This window comes from Papio anubis, chromosome 2 (assembly GCF_008728515.1).
Source record: "Papio anubis isolate 15944 chromosome 2, Panubis1.0, whole genome shotgun sequence".
Classification (NCBI taxonomy): Eukaryota; Metazoa; Chordata; class Mammalia; order Primates; family Cercopithecidae; genus Papio; species Papio anubis.
Genome location: NC_044977.1, coordinates 75314186 through 75327533, shown reverse-complemented (window position 1 = coordinate 75327533; position 13348 = coordinate 75314186). Strand labels below are relative to the sequence as shown.

The following is a 13348-nucleotide window of genomic DNA, read 5'->3' as shown; positions in this document are numbered from 1 at the left end:
TGAAGGCAACTATTCTTTTATTTTTATTTTTTTAGTATTTTTGGAAAAGGGACAAATGTAAGTAGGTAAGACAAAAAACTGAAATTCTACAAGCATTTTAGTTTCCAGTCCAAGACAGCTGTTGGGTGATATCACCCATTGTGAAAACAGTCATGCGTGGAGGGAATTGGCAGATGAAAAGCAAGAACACTCGATATGGGGCGTGTAAACGTGCTTTCTCTGTCTCCTTTGATTTTCCTCATAGCTAGACACACCTAAAAGTGAAGTTACATATGTGGATGTTTATATGAAGAATAAAGGACACAAGAAAGGATTCAAGAAATGAAAAACGGTGGAGGAAGATAAACATTTCAAGATTCAGATCATGTTGCTGCCCGAATTCAGTGTGTCTCTAAGGAAATAGCTAGAAGGGGTTTTCAACTCTCAGCTTCCTTCCAAGGAATAAAGAGTTTGCTGTGAGCAAAAAAAACATGCCAAGAAAATGCCAATTTGTGTCACACTAACATCTTTCTTAAGGCTGAACGTGGACTTCGGAAATGTGAACCTTTGGCTCCGGTGAACACAGTCAGCCTTGAGGGTTTGAAATTAGGTTCTTCAGAAGGACCGAAGGAAATCTGAGAGATCAACTTAGACACCCACTAATTAGAAAATGCGCCGACACCAGAGACTCGTTTGCAATGAGTGGTGGGGTCAACCTTTCCATGGCACCTGACGTGAACTCAGAAAAATGGAATCGCTGAAAACACGTTTGGAAATGATTTTATCGGAGACAGAGAGAGACAGCAACTGCTGGAGTGAGGAAGAGAGAACAAAAAGCAAACCAAAGTGAGATGCTGTAATCGAGAAGACTTGGCGAGAACAAATGAAGAACATTCAAACTTCCTTGTTGCAGACAAAACAACCTTCAAAGGCTACCTTTTTTCCTATTTGATGGGGTGAAATTGCTTCCACCAATGCATTATACATATTTAAAACTCTCCTTTCTGCATTTATAATTTTCATAGATGCAGCTTCCTCCAAACTTAAGCAATGAATGTAAGATGATGCTCCCTTGGGGGTTGTAAAGACAATCTAAGAACAAGTCATTTTGGAGTAACAAACTTCACAGCCGGGGATAATTTCCATTGCATAAGGCATCTACCCCTAAAGCTTTCATTGTTTCACTCTTAGGCAGTTATGTCATTATTTTACTTACCTCATTGGGGAAATCATTGTTTAACAACCAAATATAAATGGGGAAATAGTCTTCTACTTTATCTTCTCCAGGATAATAGCTTCCCTCCCCTACTTCCCTCCCCTACTTCCCTCCACAGAAGGATTAGTCCCAAATGGGTGATGAATTGCTCCAAACAGAGCGACAGTCCCAGAGAGAGAAATGAGAAGAAAAATAACTAGCTGATTACCAATAGGGAACAAATTGGCCACTTGAGAATTCAGTGGCTAGAATGACAAATGAGAAAATGAAAATCCTCATCAAGGGACTAGACTTGCTGATTAGTCCAAGTGCAGATGACCACTTTCCATGCCTCTCCTGCCCTGCTGTGAAATGATTTACATCTGATTGAACATTATTTTGTATTTGGGACCGTGATTTCCAAAAGGGTGTTTGGAAAACTTTGAAGTACTTAAATATAACTAGGAGGCATTTGGGGACTGAGCAGTGAAATGGAAGATGCTCTGTGTTGGGCTCATGGAATGTTCATTTAGAGGAGAACCCATGTCTGCTTGGTTTGGTCTGGTTTTTCATTCCATCACCCCTTAAGGCAGCTTTCCAAGGTTTTCTGGGCTCTGAAAGAAAATAAAAATGAAAAGCGTATTCTTGGCCAAGGGATCCACATTCAAGGCAGACTCCAGGATTTCAACATGTGGATAGACTGGGTTTTCCGTTAATCATCAATTACTAAAAATAGAAATAATTTGGGACTCCTTTGAAGGGAGGCCATTTTTTACTAGACTTCATTTGAACCAGTCTATCAAGGGAAGTTGGGTATATAATGAACAATAGACATTCTTAGTGGTGCTAAGTCATATATGCATGAAGAAATAAAACAGGACTCTCAACCATTAGCCTCCAAGTGGACATAGTCATATGAGCTATAGGAATTATGAGGAAAAGGGGAGGTGGAGATTGTAAGTCAGGTGATCAGGATAGGATTCAGAGAGAAATGGTGATCGGACTCAGGCCTTGAAGGAGGGATAGAGTTATAGTAATTTCTGGGTGGGAATCACTTGAATGAAGAATAGTACTGATTTTTTTTTTTTTTTTTTTTTAATGATTTGGTACAGAGTAGAATGTGTGCCTTAAGCAAAGTGGTTTTCAGTACAGGAATCTGGAAAGATGAGACAAAACATAAAATTTTACATGTATGAATAGGTCTTCGACAGCAGGCAAATAATTTGGTTTGATTCTAAAAGTACCAGAGGAACATTAAGGATTCTAAGGCAAGTTAGATCTGTTTTAGAGGTCTATTTTCCTCATCTGACAAAAAGAATCAGCAAAACAGCATTCTCTGTAACTTTTTCAACAGGTAAAATCGACATGTAAGACTGCCATTTTGCTTCTTCTTTGGTTTGTGGGACCAGCGCTATGGAAGATAAGAATGAACTAGCACAGTGCCTGACTCTAGGACTCAACACATATTGCTAAATGCATGAATGAAGCTGAACTATATAAAACCACAGTACTGTTTCCTAGGACAGAGGAAGATGATCTGATTACCTCAGACCTCTCAAGAGGTATCAATAGAGAATTTGATAGGGGCCCTGGTTGGAAGTTATGTGAACTTGGGCATGTAACTTCACCTTTTTGAGTCTGTATTTCATCACCTGAAAAAGCAAAGGTGAGTTTCATGAATGAGCTTTAATTACAGGAAGATGTTATGTGTATTTTTGGGGAAAGAGATGCCATACATGGCTTGTGTTGGATTCACAGCAGTCCATGATCCAAGATACAGTTAAGAACCACTGGATATTTCTTTTAAACTATAAGAGTCTGTGACTCTGAGACTCCAGGGATGATTTTCCTCCCTGGAAGGACAATTGGAATATCAGACCCCACAGCCCTGCCAATTTTGTTACCTTGTAGGAGGCCTGTGGCTGATTGATTTGACTGAAATGAGGAGGAGAGGATGTTGTTCTTAACTGTCAACCCAGCCTCAGATTCCTCAGCAATTTAAGAACTATTATTGATCTGATCAGCCATTCTGGAACTTAATTGACGAGGCAAAGCATTGAAAGGCAGCTGTTCCCATCAGAACACGACACTGGCAACATGCAACCTCTGACACAGTTCTTTCTGTAGAATGTTTCCTCTTTCTTCTTCCTTTCTTTAAGTGGGCATCTTAACAGTGGACTCTGTTATGAGGTTATTAGAAAGAATAACTACTTAATGATGGGGAAAGCATTTGGAAAGATGAGAGATACACTTCTGCTCTTAAGGCTATTCTTCAAAACAATATGCAATGATATTTTTGTTGAATGGACACAGTCAGCAGTCACTCTGATTTGGAGACTTGTCAACAATGATGTAATGCTGGCCAGTTAACATGAACAGTTAAAGAAAATGTTATAATCCTAGAAGCTATTGTCAGTATAAAACTCCAGCATAGAAAGCTAGTCCCAGTAATTTACAATGAAGCAGTACTCTTAATGATTTTTGGCTTCATGCATTAACAAATAGAGATTTAAAGGATAAAGGACTTACATTGTAATAAGGAAAACTCATGAAAAGATTCAGCTGTAATCAAAACAAATTGTGTTTTTAGATTGATTTTCATAAATTCAACTTTTCCCCTTATTTATACCAAAAAGGAATGCATTGTGCTAAGCTGATTCCTACTGTTCAGAAAAAAGAATGGACATTATATTTTTAACGTATTTTAATAAAATAGCCATAAATTGCAAATATCAACTTACAAGAAAGAAAAAACTCATATACAGGCAAGAATAGAGCATCTATTCTTGCTAGGAAGAGAAAAAAATTTTCCTATGTCAAATTCATTTTCCCTTTTTAAATAGTACCTGTTATTTAATTGAAGCGTTGATTAATGCCATTAAAAAACCTACCTAAAGGCCAGGCATGGTGGCTCACGCCTATAATCCCAGTACTTTGGGAGGCCAAGGCTGGTGGATCACGAGGTCAGGAGTTCAAGACCAGTCTGGCCAAGATGGTGAAACCCTGTCTTTACTAAAAATACAAAAATTAGTCAGGCATGATGGTGGGTGCCTGTGATCCCAGCTTCTCAGGAGGCTGAGGCAGAGAATTGCTTGAACCCTGGGGGGCGGAGGTTTCAGTGAGCCAAGATCGTACCACTGCACTACAGCCTGGGTGACAGAGTGAGACTCCATCTCAAAAAATAAATAAATAAACAAAAACAAAAAACCCACCACCTAAAAGAGCAATTTTATGAATAATAGCAGTGAAATGCATTATGATTACCTTTGCTTTCTATTCTTTCTCCTCCCTCCCAGTTTCTTCTAAATAAATGATGCTCCTTACTCCCCCATCAGGCATCTAAAACCAAGAGGAGACAATTTCTTCCAAGAAAGTTCATTCAGAACTCCAATTTACTTCACTTGTAAAGTCCTATAGACAGTAGTATCAAATAATGAGTCAAGATCACTCTATTTAGCATCCAACTATTCTAGACTTGTTCGTATCTTAATGTTCTGTTTTTTTCAGCAGGAAAGCAGAAACTTCTACTCTATCTGCAATTTTCTTCCTTCTACTGGCAGTGATACTATTTAAAAAGTACTTGGCATCACCCAAATCTGTCTTCCAGTGAGCAGCAGAATCCTTCTGACTGTGATTGCTCCCAATTTGCCTAGAATTGGAACAGACTAAAATATATGGTTTAACTCTGGAACCCAGGCCAACGGCACAACATATGGTAGGTTGCAAGTAACACAATGTTTAGCTCAATCTTCTATGGTATCTGGCAATAGGATGTTACCAATGAAAACTCCTTAAGCTGAAAATTGGCCCAAGTTGCAGTCATTCTGCATTTCCAGGTTGCATCAGACTCTATGGTATACTCTATGGGGGTCCTATGATTCCCAAACTGTCTAATCTCTTCCCATATCATTGCTCATGTTCTCAGGAGAGCTGGCTTAATTTGTGTTTATGACGCTATTGATTTGTTATTCTAAAAACAATTATTGTTTTGGTTTTTGTTGTTGTTAACAAACCAATCTGATTCTGCTGCAGTAGAATCTACAATTGCACTGGGGTAGAATTCTTATCATAGCGAACAGCAAGGGGCAAATGAGTTATGAAGGATAAAAGCTGGGCTTATCTCTATTGGAACTCTCATTGCTTCTGAGGATGAGACACCCTGACTGTATAGATGGTTTACCCAAACATAAAACACACAAGGGCATTTATTAAATGTCTTTAGCCATTTAGGTTATAACACACTTAAATGCCAAAAATCACTTTTTCTGGCATTTTCATGGCAAGATTAGTTGTGCATTCATTCTATAGTAGGTATTAATAAATCCTGCATTATGGTTAGCTGTCAGAAACAGCGGGAATTTCGTGGCCGCTCGTCTTTGGCATCTGAAACACAGCACAGTATTTTCACTGGAATCTTCCAAATTATTTCTTTGTATTTATGGAAATAAGTTGTCACTGTGGAGCCTTAAAGGGTTGGAGAGAGTGACTGGTTTTCAAATCTTTTTGGCTCCTGAAATGTAGGCTGAACTCTAAGGGATCCTGTGCTCTTCATTCATTCTTCATAGTCATACCTCCCTCACAGTGTGGGTCTTTCCACGTCACAGAAACGGAAACTAAGATTCAGGAAATTTAACCAGTCATCCACAATGACACACCTAATGTATGGTCAACCTAGCTAATTCAATTGATTTGAACCTTTCTACCAGGGTCCTAGGCAGGCTGTACCTCTACATGTCTAACGTTTGGGAGTCTCCCAAAACAGTGATGCAGATTTGGTGACTATGAGAGAAGGAAACGTAAGACAGTGCATCTGTATCATTGCCATGTATGAGCGTGTGTGATGTAGGAGAAGAAATCGTAGTTTCTAGTTTCAGCTCTGTTACTACATTTCTCTGGCTTTGAGAAGTCGTTGTTCACATCTTTCATTGACTCTTTAGTCAAATAAGAGTGGGTAATCCATGCGCGGTGGCTCATGCCTGTAATCCCAGCACTTTGGGAGGCTGAGGTGGGAGGATCACGAGGTCAGGAGATCGGCACCATCCTGGCTAACACAGTGAAACCTCGTCTCTACTAAAAATACAAAAAATTAGCCAGGCTTGGTGGGGGGGCCGGTAGTCCCAACTACTCAGGAGGCGGAGGCAGGAGAATGGCGTGAACCGCAGAGGTAGAGTTTTCAGTGAGCTGAGATCGCGCCACTGCACTCCAGCCTGGGCGACAGAGCGAAACTCCGTCTCAAAAAAAAAAAAAAAGGTGGGTAAATGTGTGAGCAGAGTGGTTCAACTGCTACATTCTTAGGGCTAACACTGAAGGATTCTAACCTATGTGCTTACATCATAGCCTGGGAAAATGTAGTTTGGGGGTCTCCTTTTCAAGATCCTACCTCTCCATCCTACCTTTAAATTTGAGAATTCCCAGAGTTCCACCCCAAACCTTCTGCTCTTCTCTAGCACTGCTTTCTCTGTGGGTGATCTCACTCTTTCTTGGTTCTTGTTTTAACGTTTCTTGTCTGATATTAATATAGCTACTCCATCTTGCTTATGGTTGCTGTTTGCATGATATCTTTTTCCATCCTTTTGCTTGCATCCTATTTGTATCTTTGAATCTCAAGTGTGTTTTCTGTAGACAGCATAGAGTTGGACCTTGTTTTGTTTTTTTAATTCAATCCAATTATCTCCAACTTTCAAATGGATTTTGTAATTATTTATGTTTAATGGCATTATTGTTAAGGCTAGATTTACCTCTGCCACTTTGCTTTTGGCTTTCTATGCCTCAATTCTTTTTTGTTTCCGTTTCTCCTTTAATGCTTTCCTTTATGATTGATCAATATTTTCTAGTACAACATTTTAATTTATTTAATAATTTTTCATAAAGAATTATTTTCTTAGTGTTTGCTCTTGGGCTTATAATATACATCTTATCGAAATCTACTTCATATTTATACTGACTTAATTCCAGTGAAACATAGAAACTTTACTCCTATTATATAGCTCTATTTTCTCTCCATTTTATAATATTATTGTTCAATATATTCAATCTATATGCTATAAACCCAATGGAGCATTATAATAATTATTACTTTATATAATCTTATGTATTTTACAGAACGTAGAAGGAGGAGATCAAGTACATATTTATCGAGTTTATTATGTAGATCTTAACCATTTGTAATTCACTTCATTTCTTCCTATGGACTCAAGTCATCAGCTGGTGTTATTTCCCAAAGCTGCTTTGCTTACACCTACGTCCTTTGTGTTGTTGTTTTCAGATGTATTGCATTTTTATATACTGTAAGTTCAACAGTACAGTTATATGCACATTGTTTTCTATAAACACATTTCTTCTGAAATCAGTTAAGAGAAAAAGGGAGAAGGAATGTGCAGTTATTTACTATTCTTTTTTTTTTTTTTTTTGAGACAGGGTCTCTGTCACCCAGGCTGGAGTACAGTGGCATGATCTCAGCTCATTGCAACCTCAACCTGCTGGGTTCAAGTGATTCTCCTTCTTCAGCCTCCTGAGTAACTGGGATTACAGTCATCAGCCACCATACTCGGCTAATTTTTTATTTTTTCATTTTTAGTAGAGATGGGGTTTCACCATGTGGGCCAGGCTGCTCTTGAACTCCTGACCTCAAGTGATCTGCCTGCCTAGGCCTCCCAAAGTGCTAGGATTACAAGTGTGAGACACCACACCCAGCCTACATTGACTTTTTAATTATTTTTTTTTTGTATGCGTGAGGTGAAGTTCATATAACATAAAGTTAAACATATCAAAGTGTAGAATTCAATATCATTTAGTGCATTCACAATATTATGCATCCACCGTCTTCTTTAGTTTTAAAACTTTTTTGGGCCCACATGGGGAAAGCCCGTCTCTACAAAACCACGAAATAGAAATGTTAGCCAGACGTGGTGGCATGCACCTGTAATCCCAGCTACTTGGGAGGCTGAGGCAGGAAAACCGCTTGAACCTGGGAGACGGAGGTTGCAGTGAGCCAAGAGAGTGCCACTGCACTCCAGCCTGGGTGACAAAGCAAGACTCTGTCTCAAAAACAAACAAAAACAAAAACACTATTTTGGCTGGGGCTGGGTGCAGTGGCATACCCCTGTAATTCCAGCACTTTGGAAGCCAAGGTGGGAGGATTGCCTGAGCTCACGAGTTCGAGAGCAGCCTGAGAAACTTAGTGAGACCCCATCTGTACAAAAAAATTAAAATATATTTTTAAAAATTTTCATCATTATGGTTTGTACTCATTAAGTAATCACTTCCCATACTCATCTTCTCCCATCCCCTAGTGATCACTAAACTGCTGTCTCTATAGATTTATCTATTCTGGATTTTTCATATAAAAGGAATATATAATATATGACCTTTGTCTGGTTTATTTCATTAGCATAATATTGGCATGGTTCATTTGTGCTTTAGCACATGGCAGTACTTCTTTCCTTTTTATGGCTGAATGTATACTCATTGTATGCATGTACCATAATTTGTTTATGCATTTACCTATTGGACATTTGCATTGTTTACATTTCTATAATATCTTTTGGCCATAATGAATACTGCTGTTGTAAACATTTGTGTACAAGTTTCTGTGCAGATCAGTATTTTCATTTTTTGGATGTATACCTAGCAATAGATTTGTGGGTCATATGGTAATTCTATGTTTGGCTTTTTAAGAAACCACCAAACTCTTTTCCCTAGTAGCTGGACCATTTTACATTTTGACCAGCAATATACAAGGGTTCCTAATTCTCCACATCCTACCAACATTATTTTCTGTTTCTCTTTTATAGCCAACCTAGTGGATATAAAGTGGTATTCTCATTGTGGTTTTTATTTACATTTGTTTAATGACCAATGAGGTTTAATATCTTCTCATGTGTGTTTGTTTATTGGTATATCTTCTTTAGAGAAATATTTATTCAAGTCCTTTGCCCATTATTTTTTCTTCTGAGATCGGGTCTCACTGTGTCACCCAGGCTGGAGTTCTGTGACATGACCATGGATTACTGCTGTGCAGGCTCAATATTCTGGGCTTAAGCAAACCTCCCACCTCAGCCTCCAGAGTTGCTGGGACTACAAGCACAAGCCACCATGCTTGGCTAATGTTTCTATTTTTTATTTTGTAGAGATGGGGTCTCATTATGTTGCCCAGACTGGTCTCTAACTCCCAGGCTCAAGTGATCCTCCCACCTCGGCCTCCCAAATTGCTAAGACTACAGTGTGAGCCACTGCACCCAGCCCTTGGCTCATTTTTGAATTGGATTGTCTTTTTGTTTTTGAGTTGTAAGGGTTCTTTATGTATTCTAATTACTAAATAGACCCTTATCAGGTGTATGATTTGCAAACATATTCTTCCACTTTGTAGATTGTCTTTTCACTTTGTTGGTAATGTCCTTTGGTGCCCCAAAGTTTCTAATTTTTCTGAAGTCACATTTTTCTATATTTTCTTTGTCCATCATGCTATTGATGTCAAATCTGAGAATCCGCTGCTGCCAAATGAGTTCATGAAGATGTGTCCCTAAGCTTTACAACTCTAGTAGCTTTATATTCTTAGTTCTTATAATTAGTTTGTTGATCCATTGTTAATTTTCATATATAGTGAGATGGGGCCCAATTTCATTCTTTTACATGTATTCAGTTGTCCTAGCACCATTTGTTGAAGAGACTATTCTTACCCCGTTGGATGGTCTTGGTACCTTTGTTGAAAATCAATTGACCATAGATGTTTGGGTTTATTTCTGAACACTTAGTTTTTTTCCATTGGCCCATACGTTTGTTGTCCTGCTGATACGATAGTGTTTTGATTACTGTAGCTCTGTAGTAAGTTTTGAAATCAGTACATGTGAGTTCTTCAACTTTTAAAATACTGTTTTTTCTACTTGGGGCTCCTCACATTTCCATATGAAATTGAGGATTGGCATTTCCATTCCTCCAAGAAGACCACTGGAATTCTGATAGGGATGCATTGAATCTGTAGGTGACTTTGGAAAATATTGGTATCTTAACAACATTGAATCTTCCAATCCATTAACATGGAACATCTTTCCATTTAATCAGGTCTTCTTTAATTTTTTTTCAGCAATGTTTTGTAGTTTTATGTATATAAGTCTTTCATCTCCTTGGATAAATGTATTCCTGAGTATTTTATAGTTTTGCACACTATTGTCAAAAGGATTTTGTTTCCTTTTTAAATTGTTCATTTCCAGCATATAGAAACACAAGTGATTTTTCTGTATTAAGTATGTATACCACTACTTGCTCAGATTTTATTCTCCTGATATCTGTTAGTTCTTTATCCCCGGATTCTTTCAGCTCTTTGAAAATATTAATGCAGCTAATTTACAGTCTTTTTCTGGTATGTTCAATGTTTGGGTTTCCTCATGGATGTTTCCTCTCATTTTTTCTTCTCTGTGAGCCATGCATTTCTGATTCCTTGTATGCTTTGTTCTTTTTGGTTGAAAACTGGACATTTTGAACATCGTGATGGGGTAACTCTTGGAGTCAGATTATCTTCCTTTTCCAGAAATTGCTGATGCTGTTTGTTGAGAAGTGTAGTCATGTTTGTTTAGTGACTTTCCTAAACTGTGTTGCAAAGACTATATCCCTTGTCAGGTGTGGCACTGATGTCTCTATTCTGTTATCTCAGCAGTCAACCAATGGCCTGGCAGACACTTTCTTGGATATTTTAACTCAATAAAGAAAGAGTAAATAAGGTGTTTTGTTCTTTTAAATTCCCCCTGACAGATGTTGCCTGGAAGGCCATTTCAGTCCAAGGGAGCTGAAACAATGGCTAAATCCTGCATTAGTCCCTCAGTGATCCACCAGGCAGATCAAAACATATGACCCTTAAAAAAATTGCAACATAGTTCTTATCTCCAACCTGGAAAATTGCACATAGTTCTTATCTCCAACCTGGAAATAGAAGCCGCACCAGGAACACGAACTGTCATCCACACGGATACCAGTTGCCCCAGGGAACAAGAGATGGTAGCTGCTCCATCAAATGCTAAACTTTACCAAAATATATTACTTCTTCAAGCACTCCCCTGGACAGTGCAAGTGTTTAACCTGGCTCTAGATTTTAAAAATAGTTAATTCTGACAATTAACTCTTTCTCAATAGGTGGTTTTTTTTTTTTTCCCCTCAGTGGAGGGACTGATTTTTGGAGCTTCCTACTTTGCCACCTACACAATGACACCCCTCTACATTGTCTTTTACACCTTTACTGCTGGTTCCTTGGTTTTTTGTGTGGATTCAAATTATTGACTGATGTCACTTGGTTTTCAGCCTACGAAAATTCTTGTAGCATTTCTTGTAAGGCAGGTCTTCTAACAACAAATTCCCTCAGATTTTGTTTGTGTAGGAAAGTGTGTATTTTGTCTTTCATTTTAAAATATAATTTGGCTGATTCTTGGTTGACAGGTTTTTTTCCCTTCAGCATTTTAAATATATCATTTTATTGCCTTCTGGCCTCTTAATTGCTCTCTACCAAGATTTCCCTGTTTTTGACAACACTCTAGACATGAAATTCTCCGTGCTGTGCTCCAAATGAAGTCAGTGCCCTCAGGCAGAGCTACAGTAACCTGCTTTCTCCCCCGGGCTAAAACTCTATGCCACTGCCCAAGAGCTCAGGGTGGGAAGAGAAGCCTACTGCTAGAGTGACAAACCTACTCTATGAGCAGACATTAGGAAATGGTAGTGCTCTGCGGTTTTTCTAGCTTGACCCTCCTAATATGGGACTCTTGTCCTACCAGCAAACTGATCAAGAATGATTGGAGTGCAAAATTCTTGATCTGCAACGTCTGGCCTATAAGTCAGCCATCTATCCCATTGGAGTTTTTTTTTTGTTTGTGATGAGTGATTTGCCTTTTATTACTTTCAAGACATTCTCTTTCTCTTTGAGTTTCACATATTTTAGTATTATATGTCTGAGTGTGGTCCATTTGTATTTATTAAAATTGGAATTTGTTGAGTTTCTTGGATAAGTTTTTTTTTTTCATCAAATGTGGGAAGTTTTCAGTCATTATTTTTTTGGGTTTTTCTATCCTCTCTGCTTTTCTTCTGGTACTTCTATTACTTGTATGTTGATGTGTTTAATTGTGTCCCACATTTCTCTGATATCATGCTCATTTTATTATTAGTATTATTTTTTATATTGGGTAATCTGTATTATGTTCAATTTGCTGATTCTTTCTTCTGCCAGCTAAAATCTACTTCTGAGCCCATGTAGTGTTTTTTAAAATTTTGTTATACTTAACTCCAGAATTTTATTTTGGTCTTTTTAAAAAAAAAAATAAGTTCTGTCTCTTTATTGATATTCTTTATTGGGTAAGACATTGTCCTCATACCTTCCTTTAATTCTTTAAACATGTTCTCCTATAGTTCTGTGAACATATTTATAGTGGCTGCTTTGAAGTTTTTGTCTGCTAATTCCAACATCTAAGTTTCTTTAAAACAGTTACTTTTGACTGCTTTTTTTCTTTTAACATGAGTCACACTTTTCTCCTTCATTAAATGTCTTATACATTTTTTGTTGAAAACTGGACATATTAGATAATACATTGTAGCAACTCTGGATATTGCTTCCAGCTCCTGTCCATCCCCCACCCCTCTGCACCTAAGGGGTTTATATTGCTGCTATTTTCCATGTCATTGATTTATTTGTTTAACGACTTAGTTAACTAATCCTATGAAGTATTTTTCCCTCTAATGTGCAGCCTCTGATGTCCTTCCTCATATTATTTACTTTTTAAAAAACTTTTTGCTGAGTGATTTAGGATCATTCATGAATTGTCATGTAAGCCACTTATTGATCAAAAGTTACCCCCTTGGCAATTAAATTTTTGCCCTTTACCCCTGGATGTATAAGTAACTTGGAGGTTGCTCTGACAGGTGAAGAAGTTTACACTTTTGCTTCCTGTCTACCCAGGAACTAGTTGCTTTGTTTTCCCCCCTCCATTCACTCCTAGGAGGGTGCAACTTTGGGCATACACACAATCTTCCAGATTGTTAGGGATACATATGGTTTTATTTTTAAACATAGCTCTTAGGAGTTGCTTCTGGGTTAGAGTAGGTTACTATTCAGCCAGTGTTGAGTCGGAGGTTATCTTTAAGCCATAGTGCCAGTGCCGGCTTGCGTTTTTGTTTTGCTTGGGTTTTTTTTTTTTTTTT

General features: G+C 38.0%; 1 protein-coding gene across 9 annotated transcripts in view; it reads left to right on the top strand.

Annotated features, from left to right (window-relative positions):
- The window catches only part of LOC108584546, a 323594-nt gene that overhangs the window by 272442 nt on the left and 37804 nt on the right, over nucleotides 1–13348 (top strand). For 7 of the 9 annotated variants that reach the window (XR_004181939.1, XR_004181938.1, XR_002519902.2 and 4 more), the window contains 2 exons: nucleotides 2529–2840; nucleotides 4682–4889. Coding sequence is in view for 1 of the 9 variants with exons in the window: in XM_031662787.1 (XP_031518647.1) it covers nucleotides 2529–2609 (81 nt within the window). In the remaining 8 variants the exon portion in view is untranslated. Of the gene's footprint in view, nucleotides 1–2528; nucleotides 4143–4681; nucleotides 4890–13348 lie in introns of those variants that run through there. The other 2 variants (XR_004181940.1, XM_031662787.1) reach the window with 2 other exon arrangements.